The 18,102-nt window shown below is 43.4% G+C and overlaps 1 protein-coding gene across 4 annotated transcripts in view; it reads right to left on the bottom strand.

Moving 5' to 3' along the window:
- Positions 1-18,102, bottom strand: part of CALCOCO1 (calcium binding and coiled-coil domain 1) — a 110,153-nt gene that overhangs the window by 88,302 nt on the left and 3,749 nt on the right. For all 4 annotated transcript variants that reach the window (XM_077483818.1, XM_077483819.1, XM_077483820.1 and 1 more), the window contains exon 2: positions 6,817-6,970. In XM_077483818.1, the coding sequence (XP_077339944.1) occupies positions 6,817-6,951 (135 nt within the window). In that variant the 5' untranslated portion in view covers positions 6,952-6,970. The remainder of the gene's footprint in view (positions 1-6,816; positions 6,971-18,102) is intronic.

The raw sequence follows: 18,102 nt of genomic DNA, 5'->3' as shown, positions 1-18,102 counted from the left end.
TTTGGTAAACAGCCCGAAAAATGTCGGGATGAAGAGGCCATTTCCCTTGGAATAACTGCTGGTGACTCAAATAGTTTGCCTGCCAATTCTCTACTCCCGGAAAGAAGACTGCCGAAAGGCACGGAACATTCCTTTCTGCCCAAGTTAGAATATGGTTCACCTCCCTCTGCACTGAGAGACTCTTGGTGCCCCCTTGGTGATTGATATAGGCCACAGCTGTGGCATTGTCGGATTGGATCCTGACAGGACAATCCCGTAACCTGAAAGTCCAGGCCTTTAGAGCCAGACACACTGCCTGAATCTCTAGGATATTGATGGGCAAGGTTCTTTCGGTTCTTGACCACTGTCCCTGGACAGTTGTCTTTTCTAGTACTGCTACTCAGCCTCAAAGACTGGCATCCATCGTTACCACTTTCCAGATGACTGGTCTGAAGGATTTTCCTTTCAGCAGATTCTGGATTAGTAACCACCAAGTGAGGCTTTGGGACAGCCACATTGGCAAGTCTAAAGCTAGAATTGTTTTGTTCCAAGTGGACAGGATACTGTTTTTCAACAGTCTTGAATGGAACTGCTTAGAATGAAGCCACCATGGTTCCTATCAACCTCATGCAGAGCTGAATGGAGGGATTGCCTTTTAACCTGACCATCCCTACCAGCTTTTTATGGAGTTGATCTTTGCCTGAGGCAAGAACACCTTTTCCTGGACTGTGTCTATGATCAGACCCAAGTACTCCAGCCTTTTTAGCGGTATTAAGGAAGATTTCTTTAGGTTGAGAAACTTTCCAGATAACTGGTTGTAGTGCGTACGCTTTGCTCCAAGTGGGCCACTGACTGGTCTATTAGCAATAGGTTGTCTAGGTACGCTACGACTGTTATGCCCTGTGCCCTTAACCTGGCTAGAGGTGGGCAGCAGTTTTGTGAACACCCAGGGTGCTGTGGCTAGCCCGAAGAGCAGGGCTACAAACTAGAAATGCTGCTGTTCTAACACAAACTGCAGAAATTTTTGGTGAGCGGGAAATATAGGAACATGCAGATATGTATCCCTGATGTTTCGATAGATGCCAGAAGTTCATAGAAGGATAGAAACTACTGACCTGATCGTCTCCATTCGAAAGGAGCGGATGTTCAGGAACTGATTTAAATTTTTTAGATCTAGAATGGGTCTGACATCTCCATTTGGTTTTGGTACCATAAAAAGATTTAAATAAAACCCAAAACCTTGCTCTTTTGTGGGGAGCTGTATGATCACCCCTTGAGATATTAATAGGTCTTGTGCCTGAAACAGAGATTGTCTTTTCTCTGGATCTTTGGGAACGTTTGACCTCAGGAAACGAGACCGTGGAAAGTCCCATCTGTCCTGAATTTCCTCTTGCCAGACTTCTGAAAACTGCAGAAGTCTGTCCCCCACTTTGGTGAGGGGGGGGTTGCCTCTTCATGATGAGGCTTTAGGATGCTGCCGTGCAGGTTTCCAACCCCAGGACTTCTTTTGAGCCTGTGTGTGGCCTGAGGTTTTCCTCTAGAGTCTGCCGGCGGAGGCCGTCGCCACTGCCTAGAGGCGAAAACCCCTGGTGCAAAGGAAAGAGCCCGTTTAAATGAAGGGCAGTTATACTTTATTTTGACTGACAAAAGAGTACTTTTCCACTAGAAATTTTTGGATATATTTGTCCAAATCCTCTCCAAATAGCCGCTCCCCATGAAAAGGGAACACAGTTAGGAGGTTATTTCATGGTGCTTCGGCTGACCAATTTTTTAACCACAGGATTATACACATATGCACAAGCATAAGGCGGGATGCCTGCTGAATAGAATCTTTAATGGCATCTATGGCAAAGCATAATGCCTTTGGTAGTTCAGCCAATTCCCGGGCTTGTTGTGCAGGAGCCTCTTTAACCAGTTGCCGACCAGCGCACGACGATGTACGTTGACAGAATGGCACGGGCAGGCAAATGGGTGTACATGTACGTCCCTTTAAATTTGCCGCCCTGCCATCGGGAGCGCGCCGCCGGCGGCGCGCTCCCGCGCTGGTCGGGACCCCCGTGAGTCTGGTCGCGGGACCCGCAGACTCGATCGCCGCGGGCATCCCCGCGATCGTCTCACGGAGCGGCCGAATGGAGAAGTGCCGTTGTAAACAACATTTCTCCATTCTGCCTAGCAACTAGTGACGCTGATCTCTGCTCCATGTGATTGGAGCAGAGATCAGTGTTCACTAAATTAAAGCCCAACCCCCCCACAGTTAGTAACACACCCCTAGGAACACTTAACCCCGACACTGCCACCCACTGGTTAACCCCTTCACTGCCAGTGTCATTTACACAGGAATCACTGCATTTATATAGCAGTGATTACTGAATAAATGACAATGGTCCCAAAAATGTGTCAAAAATGTCCGATGGGTCCCCCGCAATGTCGCAGTCACAATAAAAAAAAAAAAAAACGCTGATCGCCGCCATTACTAGTAAAAAAATAATAATAAAAAACTATTAATAAAAATGCTATAAAACTATCCCCATTTTGTAAACGCTATAACTTTTGCGCAAACCAATCAATAATCGCTAATTGCGATTTTTTTTTACCAAAATATGTAGAAGAATACGTATCGGCCTAAACTGAGGGAAAAAAAAGTTTTTTTATATATTTTTGGGGGATATTTATAACAAAAAGTAAAAAATAATGCGTTTTTTTCAAAATTGTCGCTCTATTTTTGTTTATAGCGCAAAAAATAAAAACCGCAGGGGTGATCAATTACCACCAAAAGAAAGCTCTATTTGTGGGAAAAAAAAGGACGTCAATTTTGTTTGGGAGCCACGTCGCACGACCGCACAATTGTCAGTTAAAGCGACGCAGTGCCGAATCACAAAAAGTGGTCTGGTCTTTGACCAGCAAATTGGTCCGGTCTGAAAGCGGTTAAGGGCCTGTCTAAATTGGTCCTTTAGGGATTGACAGATGTCTACTGCAGCGACTGCAGGCACCTGCCAAGGAAAAAGTAGATTTTAACAGGGATTCCAACTTTTTATCTGTTGGATCCTTAAGCATTTGTGAATTGTCTACAGAACAAGTTAGGCCTTTATTCACACTGGAAATCGCAGCGTCAACTGCTGGTACTTTCCATTTTTGGGGGAATTTCTCCTCCAGGGGATAGAGAATTGAAAATCTCTTAGGAGGGAGAAAATGCTTATCCGGGTGATCCCATTCAGCAAAAACAAGCTGTTCTAGTAATGCATGTGCAGAAAACGCATGCAAAGGCTGAGAAGGTTTTAAGGAACCCAAGGAAGAAGCCATGCTTTCAGGAGACTCCGTTAGCTAGCATGAAAGTAGAACAAACCATCGATGTAAGATTGTATCAGCGATTTCTCAGATTGAGAGGCTGAAAAAGGCTCATCTACCATTGTTTCCTCCACAGAGGTTAATTTTTCCTCCTGATCACCTGAGGGTAACACCAAATCCTGTGCCCACTGTTCCCCTTGCAAAGGTTCTGAAGTGGGGGAGGGGTATCTAGCATGCTTCCTATTCATTTGAATGGATGATGCCATTAAAGCCATTAATCTTCCTTCCAGACCCTACAGGGTGGAGGAAAGGACATCTTCAGTCACCTATACAAGGGCTGAGATGTGCGAAACAGTTGCACCATCAATTTGTTCCAATGGCTCCCCCTGGCTTTCCATAATTGGTAATTCAGGCGAGGATGACAGCGTAGAAATGCGACTCGAGATCTCAGCGCCTGGTGGTGAAACCTTTGGTACCTTTTTGGTCTTTGTGGTGTCTTTTTTAGCAGGCATAGCCCTAAGCACAAAAACAGAAGCAATATACAATTGCACTTAATCTTTAAAAATATTCATGACATTAAAGCCGCTATAAAATTCAGCCTAGTGCTGGGAAAAAAAGTGTCCTTACTGTATCAGTAATGTCAGTTTGCAACCCTCACGCGTCCCACAGGAGCTGTGTGCAGACTGCTCGTTTCCTCCTCGCCAGCTGAGGAGAGACTGTCCCAGCTGTGTGGTTTTGCCTGCGTCACGGCACTGCGCTTAAGCCCCGCCCCCTCCGGAAAAATTCCACCCCTCTTTTTATTTTAAAATGTTCCAGTGCTGTGCTTTTGGGTCAACACGGGGGGGGGGGGCAGAGACCTGTTAGCAGCAGGCAAACAAACAGCAGTAAAAACAGTAACAATAGTAGCAGTATCAGAAACAGCGGGGGGGGGGGATATAAGGGGGTACAGCGCTGATGTCCCCCTAACCCTCCAGCCCCTTCAGGGGGGAGAAAGAAAACATTTGGCAGATTTCTTTTACCTGAGAAAAAATCCCCTTGCACACACTGCTGCGGCCACACAGTGACTGACTAAGCTTTACAGTGAAGAGAACAGAATAAGGTATGTGCATAGACTCCCTCTCATCCCTCGAATTAAGACATGACAAAAAAATTTCCCTAATAGAAGAATACATAGGTGGACTTTTCAGTTCCTAAGTTTCTTCCCTTACCTTATTCCCGCTGCAGGATTTGCTGAATTAACAGACAATCTAACCTTCACCCATCAGACGGGCTGCGTTTAGCAAACCTTCAAGAACCAGGTCCCTAGATATGGGGGTTTCAACTCCCTTGGACCTGTAAAAACACCCCACCAGGAAAGCTTTGGGGAATGTAGCAAGACCTAAGCCCTGGGTTCCCGGGGTCCAGGCCTACAATGAGGCGTTACAGGGAAAACCTTGTGCTTCGGATACGAGGCCCCGTGTACCACCCACTTAGGCCTCAGTGGCACTTTGGATGGGTCTGGTCTATGGAGGCTATTTAAATCCAGCATGGATCCCTCCTGGAGCTCCTAAGAGCACATCTTCACTTGTGACCAACACTTTAGACACTGGTGAAAACTGATGTGCTCCTGGAAGGAGGAGAAGTAATATAGGGAGTGAACTTCCTGGATTGGGTATACCAGTGTCCATCACCTGAAGGTGGCCTATAACCCATTAAGTAATTACTTAAGGCTCTGTGTCCCATGATTTATGATAAAGAAATATGCCATCTCTGTAGCTAAACATTTCAATTTAAATGCTACTACACCAAAAAGGGTAAATACCACTATTGAAAAGGATGCCTATCCATGGGGACATTTTATGCCTCTCAGGTTAAATAACAATCTATAGAAAAAGATTAATTTATTATATTAGGAATAGATTTAGATTTCCCATATAAACTAAAAATAAACATTTCTAGTCTTGGAGTGACACTCAGTGGCCAATGAGCTAATGCTTGTATAAATACATAACTGATCAGTAACTTGATCCGCCAATGAGAAATAAGTAAATGCCAAACAAAGCCTCTAAGGCAGGGTTCCAAGGGCTGTATTATTTGCAATCCATGTATGGCAAGGGCAGATAGACAGGAAAGGAGACCTCATCACCAAGAAGAGGGAACACACATCCATTATCTACAGGAGAGAGTCGCACATCTCACTGAACATCCAAAGACTCATCATCTGACACATGTCATTTAAGCCTGGACACATAGTTCCAGCATAACAACTCTACCCATTGATTGGGTCTGTTCAGCAGCCTTTTCAAAGCCTATCTGGTATACTTGGAGAGTAACTATAGGGTATTATTTTCTTTGTGTTTTTTATTTGCTTAATTAAATAGGCCAACTGCAATAATCCTTGCTGTCGTTTATTAATCCTCCCCCTCTATAGTTTGATCATTTTTAAAGAAAAGTTTTTTCCTTCTTTGGCCATATTAGCACATACTTTTACGTATTTTGACACCTATTCTGTCTGCAGGAGAATAGTTATCAGGCTGATAACAGACAAACAAAGCAGGAAAATGCTAAGGGACAAAGCCAGGGGGCTTTGAAGAGAGATAACAAAACACTGCAGATAGATGTGCCCTGCTCAAATTTCATGAATCGTATTTACATCCACTTTAATTTAATTTATATACCTGTACTTAGGTGGGAAATCTTAAAGTAGTTTTTAAACCACTATATGTGCTGGTGCTATATAAAAAAAGCGCCCATTATACCTTATATCAGAGTGGCTCCTGGTGCTGACGTGACTCCTTGGCTCTATACTCTCTGGGAGGAGAGAGGAGAGAGATCCAGGCGTCATGTGAGCGCCAGGAGACACTCTGATAGAAGGTATAATCAGCATCTTTTTTATACAGCACAGACACAGGGACACATAGTGTTATTTAACAGAGGGGGTGCCATGCTTATTTTATAGATTTTATTGCAACGGGAGGGGGAAGATCGTGGAGTTGACGGAGCTGACAGGTATGGAGGGGAGGAGGGCACGGGAGAGCAGGTGCGGATGACGAAGGCATGTAAGCTGACCACGGTGTCAGGGCTCAGCAGCCATGTCATACCGTGGTGACTTTACAGGTAGAAGGATATAGCCAGGCAGGATCAGCCAGGTGTTTTAGATTATACGGGGGGCCAAGTTACACAGCACAAGCACTGTGCTGTATAACATGCTTTAAGGGAACAAGATCCTTTTTTTTTTTTTTTAGGGCAACAAACACAGTAATTTCAGTGTCTATGTTAACCTCTTACTCCGACTGTTAGTGGCGCTTGTAACATGAATTATTGTAAATACATTTTATTTATTTTTATAATCCATACTTCCACTGACCTTACTGTGTTATTCAAAGAATTTATGCATGGGCAAAGCATCTCGAAAATAAGTAATTAGTCAGCTTAATTATATTTAATAAATAATTTTTGTATTGGAGGCAATGTAGATTAAAGGATTGATATAGCTGACTAAATTGTTCAACGTCCCTGACACAATTGATAGGCACGCTAGTTCTTTTATAAAACAAAGACTCATTCTCTCACTTTGAAAATGCCAATCCAGTCCCTGGTGGAGCCCTTCATGCCAGCTGGCAGGGTGTAGTGACATTCCACATTGGCACTGGGAACATAAGTGTGAGCCACGTTCAGGAAACAGACAGAATGGAAGTTGGCCTCCATGACAGTCAGTTGCTTCAGTCTATAAACAATAAAATAGATAAGGTTATCATTTGCATAGTATTTATACAGTATTTATCATTTACATAGTATTTTCATGAGCATGAAAAACAGAACACCAATAGTATGTTCAGAGAATTTTATGTACAGCAGTGTGAACCTGTTGCCCCTTTAATTACAGCAATAGACATTTCCTTGTGTATTTGCATGTGCTGTACAACTGGACTGTTTTATTAAAATGAGCAGAATCTGTTGCCATTTGACAACTGATCTATAGTTATTGTCTCTGTGTCACAATGCCTTTTATAAATTATTGACAATATGACAGTCAATGACTGTCATATTTTTGTTGACAGGGGCTACGCGTGAGTAACCTGCAGGAAGTTTGCTTCTAATACCTGCAGCAATACCAGGTTAGCAGACAATGGCTGTCAAGCACCCTCTTAAATAAGAGTTTTCATTCTGGTGTAATGGAAGACAGAAAAAGGCATTAATAAAAATAAAAAATAAAGGAGGATACAACAAAGAATATACACTTTATGTATCTCAAGTTGATTTCAAATTGTCATAGTGACTATACCAAAGACCAAAATACTCTATTCTGAAACATATGCACTGTTATAAGGCCTTGTGAATTGTATATATTGTATGCACCTCTATCTTATGCACTGTCTATGCTAAGGACACCTGCAGTAGATTAGCCATGTGATTAGCAAGCTTATTTATTAATGCCACAAACAAATGAGGGTGGTGGAAAATGCATGCAGGATATAACCTTCTTCAGGCCTATGAATTACCCAACTGTTCCGTCAATAGAAACGTTCTGTTCTGCAGAAAGTTCCTGTTTATGGGAATACAAAAGGGGGTAGTGGCAGAGATGACCTATGATGGCAGACACTGCTGGCTCTGGCCATCCCAGGGGATGTACCATAGTAATTAGGGCAGACAGCTTTAGAAGTGACCCAAATTGTTACCCATTTATTTCTTTTTTATACAGCCCCACCAACTTACACAACACTTTACATATTGCACATTGACATCAGTCCCTGCCACCAAGGCGTTTACAATATAAGGTCTCAATCTCACATATATAGGCACATACTAGGGGCATTTAAAACAGGACTTACCTAACCTACCAGCATATTTTTGGAGTGGGGGGGGGGGGGAACTAGTGGACCCAGAGGAAACTCCACACAAGCACAAGGAGAACATGCAAACTCCATCCAGGTAGTGTCCTGGTTGGGTTTTGAACCAAAGTCCCTAATGCTACAAGGCAAAGATGCCAAGATTAGCTAGCTAGGTAGGTTAGGGCCTTTCCATGGACATAAAATAAAAAAAGCTTGTTTGAGTAAGTGATATGCGTTATCTAAGGTCACCTTAAAGTATACCAGCATCACTGCCTGGTATCACAAGATATTTAATCATACCCATTGTATAAGTAATTGCCCTCCGCCAGCGCTGCTGTGGCCACTGGGGGTCCAATGACTGCTGGATCATAAGGAGAGCATGCCCCCTCCTCCATTTTGCAATGCAGCACCTGCCAGAGCAGTGTATCACTAACCTCAAGCCTTGTCAGGTGACATTTGGGGGAGTTGCTAAGCACATGCAAATACTGACTTGCAGATAACACTCAAGTTCACATAGGTTGGACTTGATGGACTTGTGTCTTCTTTCAACCTCACCTACTATGTAACTCAGAAAAAATCAGCATGGGCCAGTGGCACTGGCAAACAAACTTCTGTTGGGCAACAGGAGATATAGGTCATGTCTTTATCCTTAAAGTATGACTAAAGGCAAACCTTTTTTTCAGTTTTGGATGGAGTGGAGATGGATTAGAACACCTGTCAATTATTTTTACAGTTTGTGCCCCCATTAGGGAGAGTCACCCTCTCTATTTGTCCTGTTTACTGTTATCATTGAAAGTGAATGTAAAAGAAACCCCACATTTTGGGTTGTCCCCAGAAAAGTAACAGAGGGGAAATCATCCAATGGGGACACAAGTTTTGGAGACCTAGGGGTCCCCAAGGAATTCCCTTGATAACAGGGATTTCCTTTGACTTCCTGTTTTGGCTATGGGACATGAAATTAAGGGAAACCTCCCCAATGAGACAAAGATTGCAAAAAATAAACTAACATGGGTTATAAATCTCCCTTACTCTATCCAAAATGAAGAAAAAAAAAGTTTTCCCTATAGTTCTTCTTTAATGTGTTTTTTGTGCAAAGTTCAGTTTTCAGTCCATTTTCGATTCTAACTGGAATCTCAATAACTGCTACAGATTTTTGTGCACAGTGTCCAGTAGATGAACTGTCTTGATCCAAACAGTTTTATCTTTTATACTGTCTCTTAGAGCGTGAGAGATAAAATGTTTACAATATGAGTGTCGGAGTATCACTCTCTAGTGCAGTATTATCTTGTAACTAATCCTCACCAACATATGCCTGGTTCTATCATTTATGTTTTATTAGTCTCTATATAAAAATAAGATAATGGAAGCATGCATATTCAATACAGCATTTCTGTTTAGTGCCAGGGGGTGCATGCCACTTGGATAATCTCCAGCTCTCAAAAGGGACATATTAAACATATTCCATTGCTTTATAGCACCAGTGCCCCAAACTCTGACAGCTGTTTTTAGTAGGCGCTTACAATAAGCTTTGTAATCAACTGTATGCATTGCATGCTTGTACCTCCAATTAAATTATAAATGAATAATGGGATTAAAAGGCACATAAACACCTTTTTATTACCTTTTTTTCACTCAAGTTTCATAGACAGGCAGAATTAGATGAGAAATGTTCCTTAAGAAATAGTATAGTGATGAAAACTGAGGGGAAATCCCAAGAATAGTAAACCACTATTCAGATCTGTGCTTTGGAGTAACGGACAGTAAAACATGCATTTTACTGCACATTGCTACAATACATGGCAAAGCATGTTGCATGATATTCATTTTGAAGGACACCCTAGTGCACAACAGTGCAGATACATTTTAGTCCAAAATGTACACCACACTAAACTATTCTAATGCAAAGTGCCATAAAAAGCCTTTTAAAAGAAACAGCTACTATTAGCAATATCAAAGGTTTTTCTCTATGTATAAAAATTTAACAGGCACAAAACAGGTGTAAAAAAATAAAAAGAGGGCAATACATTTTCCTATGAAATCATAGGTGAGGAATTTGAAATAACAACCGATAACCTGTATAATTATATATAATGGTGCGCTCTGTTCAACTTCCTATTACACAATCTAAAAAGGAAATGAGGCTACCGATCCTGAGGCTGCTATAAGGATATATGTTGAACACACTACTGTGCAAAAACGCAATAATATCCTGTGCAAATAGGTAAAAAGAGTTAAAGTGCAAAAGTAATTTGTGTGCAATTGACAAAAGTGTAGAAATGCTATGCACTTATCACAAAAAAGGCAATATTAAGTGTTAATAACAAAAAGACTCCTTCACATCCAGTACAAAGTGCTGCTGTGCCAATTGCTGTTCAACGAAAACGGAAAATTCCTATCAAAATACTTACCGTAATTTTCCTTTCCTGATGGACTCCATGGCAACAACGTGTGGGTTAAGTCCCGCCTCCACTACCCTATAGGACACTACTCCCATAAATCTTTGCTCCCTGCCCATGGCCGTGTTCGGTAACTAGCCTACTCCAGCCATTTTTGGAGGAAACTCCTGCTGCCATGGAGTCCATCAGGAAAGGAAAATTACGGTAAGTATTTTGATAGGAATTTTCAGTTTTCCTGACAGACTCCATGGCAGCAACGTGTGGGAAATAACTCGCCAAACACACTCGAGTGGGCAAAAATGCTGAACAAAAATTTATTTAACACTGTCAACCGACAGTACCTTTAAACCAAAATCAACGGAAGATAAACTGGCAGGTTCAACACAATGAGCCATAAATGTATGAATGGATGACCAAAAAGCAGCTTTGCAGATAACCTCAGGAGCCACATGACGTGAAGCTGCCCAAGAAGTAGAGAGACTTCTCGTGGAATGTGTTGTAACCGCCTCAGGAGGAGCCAAGCCCTTCTCTTTATAAGCCCACTGGATCACCTGAACCACCCACGTGGAGATGGATCTAATCAAAGCCCTAATGCCTTTACTTTTACCGTGAAAAAGAACAAAAAGATAATCCGATTGCTGGAAAGAAGCTGTCGCCTCCAAGTATCGTTTCAGAATAACTCCCATGTCGAGAGGATGAAGATCCTGACTCCTAGCAGAATTAAAGGTAGGAAGAGTAATATCCTGATTTTTGTGGAAGACTGAGGTAACCTTTGGATTCGACCCCAGCATTGGCACTAGGACCACTCTGTCAGGGAAAAATGTGAGGAAAGGTTCCTTTGACCCTAAAGACTGTATCTCAGAGACTCTCTTTGCCGAAGATATGGCTACCAAAAAAGATGTCATTAGGGACAATTCTTTGATTGAAAGTGGTCTGTCCAGTTGTGAGAAGAAGTCAAGAACCAGCGGTAAATCCCACTTGGGAATCTAGGTTTCCTCTGTGGTCTAAGTCTAATTGCTCCCTTAAAGAATTGCTGAACCAAGGGATGTTTTGCCCAAGATACTCCAGAAAAGGCCGAAATTGTCGAGATTTGTACACGAAGAGCGCTGACAGATAGGGAAATGTCTAATCCGGACTGTAAGAAACCCAAAACATCCTGAACCGTCAGATTACCATCAGAGCAAGACCTGGAGGACAAATGACTTGTGAATCTAGACCAAATCCTCTCATACACCTGGTTGGTACTTTTCCTCCTTGCACTCATGAGAGTAGGAATGGCCTCCTTGGGGCAACCCAGAGCCTCTAACCTTCCCCTCTCAAAAACCAGACCCTCAGACATAGATGGGCAGGACAGGGATGTAGTTTCGAGCCCTGGGATAGAAGATCGGGTCTGAGAGGTAAGGGAATCGGATCTCTGACACTGAGGAGCATTAGTAGTGGAAACCATGGCCTGTTGGGCCAATAAGGTATTACAGCTATCACCTCTACTGCTTCTGATTTGAGTCTCCGCAGGAAATGTAGAATAATAGGAGTCGGAGGAAAGGCGTAGGCTTTGTTGAACCACCATCGATCCGTCAGTGCATTCACTCCTTAAGCCTGAGGATCCTGAAACCTGGAATAATACCTTGCCAGTTTCTTGTTGCAAGGGGAGGCAAATAGGTCGACCTCTGGGGAGAACCACAACGTTAGAATCCAACTGAAAACTTCCTTGTGAAGGGACCATTCGTTGTTGTTCAGACTGACTCGAGACAGGAAGTCCGCCTGATCGTTCTGCGTCCCTGGAACATAAGTTGCTGTAATGTTGACCAGGTTCTTCTGAGCCCAAGACATGATTGGCTCTACCTCCTGAAGAAGGGACAGACTCAGAGTACCTCCTTGTCTCCTTGTATATGCCACTGCCGTTGTGTTGTCTAGTCTGAGTAGAACCGAGGTTCCTGAGATCAGATGACGAAAAGCTAGAAGCGCCTGGAAGGCTGCCCTTAATTCTAGAATTTGACACCATCCTCCTGGAAGGGAAGTCCCAGGTGCCTTGTGCTACTTCCGTCAAACAGTGGGCGCCCCAGCCCCTGTTTCTGGCATCCGAAGTTATTGTTATCCATGAGATGGGGAGAATGGAATGACAATTGAACAGATTCTCCTTCTGAAGCCACCAGGGCAGAGAAATTCTCATTGAGGATGTGATCCGGATAAGCTGAGTTTTGTCGCCTAGCCATTGGTGAAGAAACCCTTTTTGGAACGGTCTCATCTTCCATTGGGCCCACTTCACCATTGGAATCGTGGCCACCATAGTGCCGATAATTCTCAGACACTGAAGAGCCTGGAGATGGGAGGTTGAGAGGGCCGGACGAATTCTGTCCCGAATTACCGCTACCTTCTCTTCGGGTAATGAGATGGTACCCTTCACTGTGTTGAAGAGTGCTCCTAGGAATACTAGAGACTGAGAAGGGATTAACTGACTCTTTTCTAGATTCAGGATCCAACCTAATTCTTGAAGAGTGGAGATAACCTGATCCTTGTGTAATAACAGATGGTCTCTGTCCTGGGCTAGCAGCAGAAGATCGTCCAAATAGTGGTGATGACAAATTCCCTTGGTTCTCAATAGAGCCACTATGGCTAACAACACCTTTGAGAAAACTCGGGGGGGGGGGCGTTGAAAGCCCGAACGGGAGACATACGAACTGAAGATGTAGTTTTCCTTCTGAAAATCGCAGAAACTGCTGAAAATCTTCTGCCACAGGGACATGAAAATAAGCGTCCTTTAGATCTATTGAAATCATCCAATCGCCTGACTGGACTGACTGTTGTATTGTTGACAAGGTTTCCATCTTGAACCTTTCCTTTTTGATAAAACGATTCAGATGTGTAAGGTCTATGACTGGCCTCCAAGATCCGTTTTTCTTTTGGACCATAAAAAGAGGAGAATAAATTCCTCTCCCTCGTTGATCGTCTGGCACGGTAACGGCAGCGCCTTGAGCCAATAAAGATTTCACGTAGGCCAACAGGATCTGCCTTTTTTCTTCTGAGGCCGGAAGGGAGGTGGGAACATACTTTAGTCTTGGGGACCTGCTGAAGGTCCAAGAATGGCCTGAAGAGACCGTTCTGACGGTCCAGAAGTCCTGGATTGAGGCTGCCCAGACATGCCGAAAACATAGAAGACGAGCCCCCACCTGGCCTATCTGAGCGGGCCCAATCTCAAAAAGATTTAGCTGGTTCCCTCTCTCCTGTCGCACTGCTCTTGGCGGATTTCTTAAAGGAAGACTGCCTTGACTTCCATGACCTGGAATATTCCCGACCAGGTCTATAGCTACGGGCCTCCCTGGCCTGCTCTTGATATTGCTTTTTTGGAAAAAATCTCCTCTGGCTTTTTAAACGTCTATCCTGAGGAAGAAACCCCGACTTCCCGCCAGTGGCCCGGGTTATGGCATTATCCAATTTATTCCCAAAAAGGGAAGAACCCTCAAAAGGGATACGGCACCACACCTGTTTTGACGCTAGATCAGCCAGCCAGGGACGGAGCCAAAATGCCCGTTTGGCGGTGACAGCTGAAAGCATAACCCGAGACACTAAGCGGATGATGTCAATCGAAGCCTCCCCCAGAAAAGCCGATGAAAGCTGTAACTCCTGGATAGGAGAGTTTTTTGCGACTTCATCCGAAATGTTTCTAAGGGTATCATCCACACCGTCCGTCCAAATTTCCATGGCCTTGGACATTGCCGATAAAGGCAACGCTGGCTTGCATGCCATACCAGCAGTGAGGTAGACTCTCTTTAAATCGGAATCAATCCGCCTATCTAAGGCATCCTTGAATGAAACTGTATCTTCCAATGGAAGGGTCTCATCACCGCTGCATCCACGAGTGGAGCTGATTCCAGATACTTGACCTCATCTTCCTTAAAGGGATATAACTTTAGGACTTTTGAAAGCATACTATTCTTTTTCTCAACTTTACTCCATTCATCCGTGATGACCTCACCAAGTTCAGACAGGAATGGAAAGTTAAGACGCTCCCTTTTAAGTTGCTTAAAATACTTCCTTTGTTTGGAAGGATTAGCCACCTCATCTTCCCAGTTCAAAGCCTCTCTGATAGCCTTCACCAAGGGGGAAAGTAAGGCGAAGTCAAACCCCACACAGGGACTATCTTCCTCAGAATCACTGTCTGATGCAGCAGCTGAAGGGTGGCTTGTTAGAGAGGACTCCCAGATCTCTTGAACATGCGACTCCCTGACTGGTGACTGAGGTGACTCTGACTGAGGCACAGGGGTCTGACTGGCCCCGATCCCTTTTAGGGATTCTTTCACCACCTTTTCCACAAGGGATCTTAGTTGCTGGTCCGTACCCCCTCTCTCACTAGAGGCTTTGGAAAAGCAGAGGTCACACAGGGATTTCCCAGTAGGAACTTGCGACCTGCATCCCCAGCAGGTACTGATAACTGAACGGCTGGAATGAGCCTTGGAGGAGCTAGATCGATCCTCGCTACAGCGCCCAGATCTTGAGGGTGAGCCATGATGTTTAGATTTAGAATATGAATGCCGGTGGTAAGATTTCGAAGAATCGTTTCCTCTATGCATTGAGCTGCATTGCTGTTCTGATCTAGATGGGCTAAGACAGATATAAGATAGATAGAAGAGACATACAGATAAGGAAAGATAACAGACTGACTAGTACCGGACCCCCCCCCCCCCCCCCACAGTACCTATTATGAGAGGGCTGGCCACATACAGGCGGAGGAGAGTCCATATCTCTAGGGGTTTCCATAATTGCTGCAAAGATATATAAGTAAGGCTAAGAGCAGCATACACACACACACACACACGTCCACCCCTCTCTTCCCAGAAGGCCACCTACCTCCACAGAAGAAATCCTGGACAAGGGCAAGTCACGTAATAGCCTGCAAGCATTCCCAAAGCCTGCAGGCTATTTCCCACGTTTAAATAGAGCGCCTTAGTCACCTCATCACCGCGTCGTGAACGTCGCTACTGCGCATGCGCGAATAGCGTAATTTTGCTGCTATCATGCATGCGTGGACCAAGCCTCATTCCTGTGCCGCACTCGCACATGCGCAGAACGAACGCACGAACGAAAAACCAGGAAGTAAGCAGCGGCTGGAACGCAGGCTAACCCGGCCGCCATGCCTGTAACCACATACATAGACATGGAAAAACGAACAGAAAGGAAGGTAAAGTAAGGAACAAACACAAACTGCTGCCATGAAAAAGAGGAACAATCTTACCGCTCCCACACGATCGTCTCCAGGCCGAAGGTAAGAATAATACACACCGGACTTCTCAGGGCAAAATAGGTCACCTGCTATTTAGCTGGGCTATCCGACCAAATTCGCAGCCTGCCTGCCAATGGCTAGGTTCCTGGCTTCCTCCAGCGCTTATATCCAATGCCCACTCCATACCCCGCTAGTAGCTAGGGCTTAGCGGACAATTCCATCCACAGTTGCTATTCGGCCAAACCAACAATGGAACCGAGTGGGAGCAATCTTCAGGTAGAAAGACCGTAATGGGTCCTACGGAGGAGGACAAAAAAAGAACACGGCCATTGGCAGGGAGCAAAGATTTATGTGAGTAGTGTCCTATAGGGTAGTGGAGGCGGGACTTAACCCACATGTTGCTGCCATGGAGTCTGTCAGGAAAAAAGGACTTTGTTTCTGTTATAAAATTTTGCAGATAAATAATTTTTCTTTATAAATTTTGCCTAAAATGTACTCTGCTACATTTCTTTGGTTAAAAGATCCCAAATCAGTGTATATTATTTAGTCTGTAAGAAAGTTAGAGTCCACAAATTATGGTATACGTCTGAAAATGTATCAATTTTGATGTCCCGATGACCTTATTTCTTGAGGCCCAAGAATGCCAGGATTGTACAAATACCCCCAAATGACACCTTTTTGAAAAGTAGACAGTCCAAGGTATTTAGTATTTAGGCATGGCAGATTTTTGAAAGTTATAACACATAATTAGAGATAGATATATATATATATATATATATATATATATATATATATATATATATATATATATATATATATCTATCTATCATAAATTATACTGAAAATGAAGAAATTAAAAAATATATATTTATTCACAATTTCTTTTTTTTTCACACATACTGTCACCAGTGCAGTCAAGTGTCATCATATAACTGGTGTTAGGGAAACTGATTTATTTATTTTTTTATTTTTTTTACATTTTTTTGTGATCTGAGCAATATAATGTTACCATATCTTTTACACATTATGTTTGCTTATAGCAGTGCACTGTACTGCTATAAGCAAGCATTTAACTGAATGAAACTGATTCATTCAGTCTGTGATTGGTCAAAGCTAATCACAGGGTAAAGATGGGCTGTATTTGGCCGTCTGTACCATGTAACCACATTTACCAACCACAGCTAGCAGCACAGTTTTACACATTGGATGGCATTAAAGAAAGCAATTCATTGTGTCCAACTGTCATGTGACTTGCTGTGATTTGTCACGGCGGTCACATGGTACCGGCAACGAGCTGGTACACTGATCAGTCATAAGCTGTGTCCCATGGACATGGCTAGTGAAAAATTGTGCCACGATCCGGAAAAATGTCATATGATGTCCACCCAGACCGACGAGAGGCCGGAGCCGGTGTCATTTGGCCATAGACCAGGCGGGGACAGGTTAAAGTATAACTAAAGGCAAAGCTTTTCTTTTTTTTGGATAGAGTGGAGATAGATTGTTCCTGGTTGCTAGTTTTTCTTTTTCAGCGCCCACTGGATCGATCGCAATGCAGTGCTGGAGGGCTCAGTTTGACAGGTAAGTGTGCCAAAATGGGCTATATGCGGTGCATACTAGTAGGTTATGGCATAACCCACCTGGAGGCCTCTAAAAAGTAGTAATGTCAGTGGAGTTTACTACAGATTTAAAGTGGTATTAAACAAAAAATTTAATATATTACAGCTTACCAACTATTGAATTTGGTGGCTGCATTCGTTTTCTTTTTTAGACTTTTTCCCTCTGTTTTCACCTGGCAATCTGACCTGTAACACACCTTCTATATTAGAGTCCCTCCAGTCTGGATGAAGAAGAACAGGGGGCACCCTTTAGAAAAACATCATTGTCAGTCGGGGGGGGGGGGGGGAATTGTTAGATATACTAGCAGATTTAGATACACTAACAAATCAAAGCCAAACTCCAGCTAATTTAGTTACAGCAACCCTTTTTTTTTTTCTTTTGGGATAAAGGTTTTACATAAATAAATAAAAGCTGGTCATTGTAAGCACCCCTGTCATTGGTAAATGGTTTGCCTCATGCCAGTATAGGATACATGCACAAGAGCTTGTTCTTTTAAAAAAAAGAACATAGCACCAGATGAAAATAGAAGAAAGAAAGCCTACAAAAGAAAACAAATGCAGCTGTCACATAGCTGCAATATAATAAATGTTTGATTTTGGGTTTAACCACTTGCCCTCCATTCCATAGCAGTTTTACTGCTACAGGGTGGCTCTCCTGTACAGAATCATGTATATGTGTGCGATTCTGCACTTCCACCTATAGGGGGCATGTGCATGGCGCCAGCTTCAGCTGTGATTATTTACAGTAGAAGCTGATCTGCAGGTGCCATTCCTGTGCCGAGGACAACACTGGACAG

The sequence above is a fragment of the Lithobates pipiens genome, unplaced genomic scaffold (assembly GCF_037356315.1).
Source record: "Lithobates pipiens isolate NorthernLeopardFrog02 unplaced genomic scaffold, aLitPip1_a1.2 Scaffold_16, whole genome shotgun sequence".
NCBI classification, from domain to species: domain Eukaryota; kingdom Metazoa; phylum Chordata; class Amphibia; order Anura; family Ranidae; genus Lithobates; species Lithobates pipiens.
The sequence above is the reverse complement of the archived record's forward strand: the minus strand, read 5'-3'. Positions and strand labels throughout refer to the sequence as shown.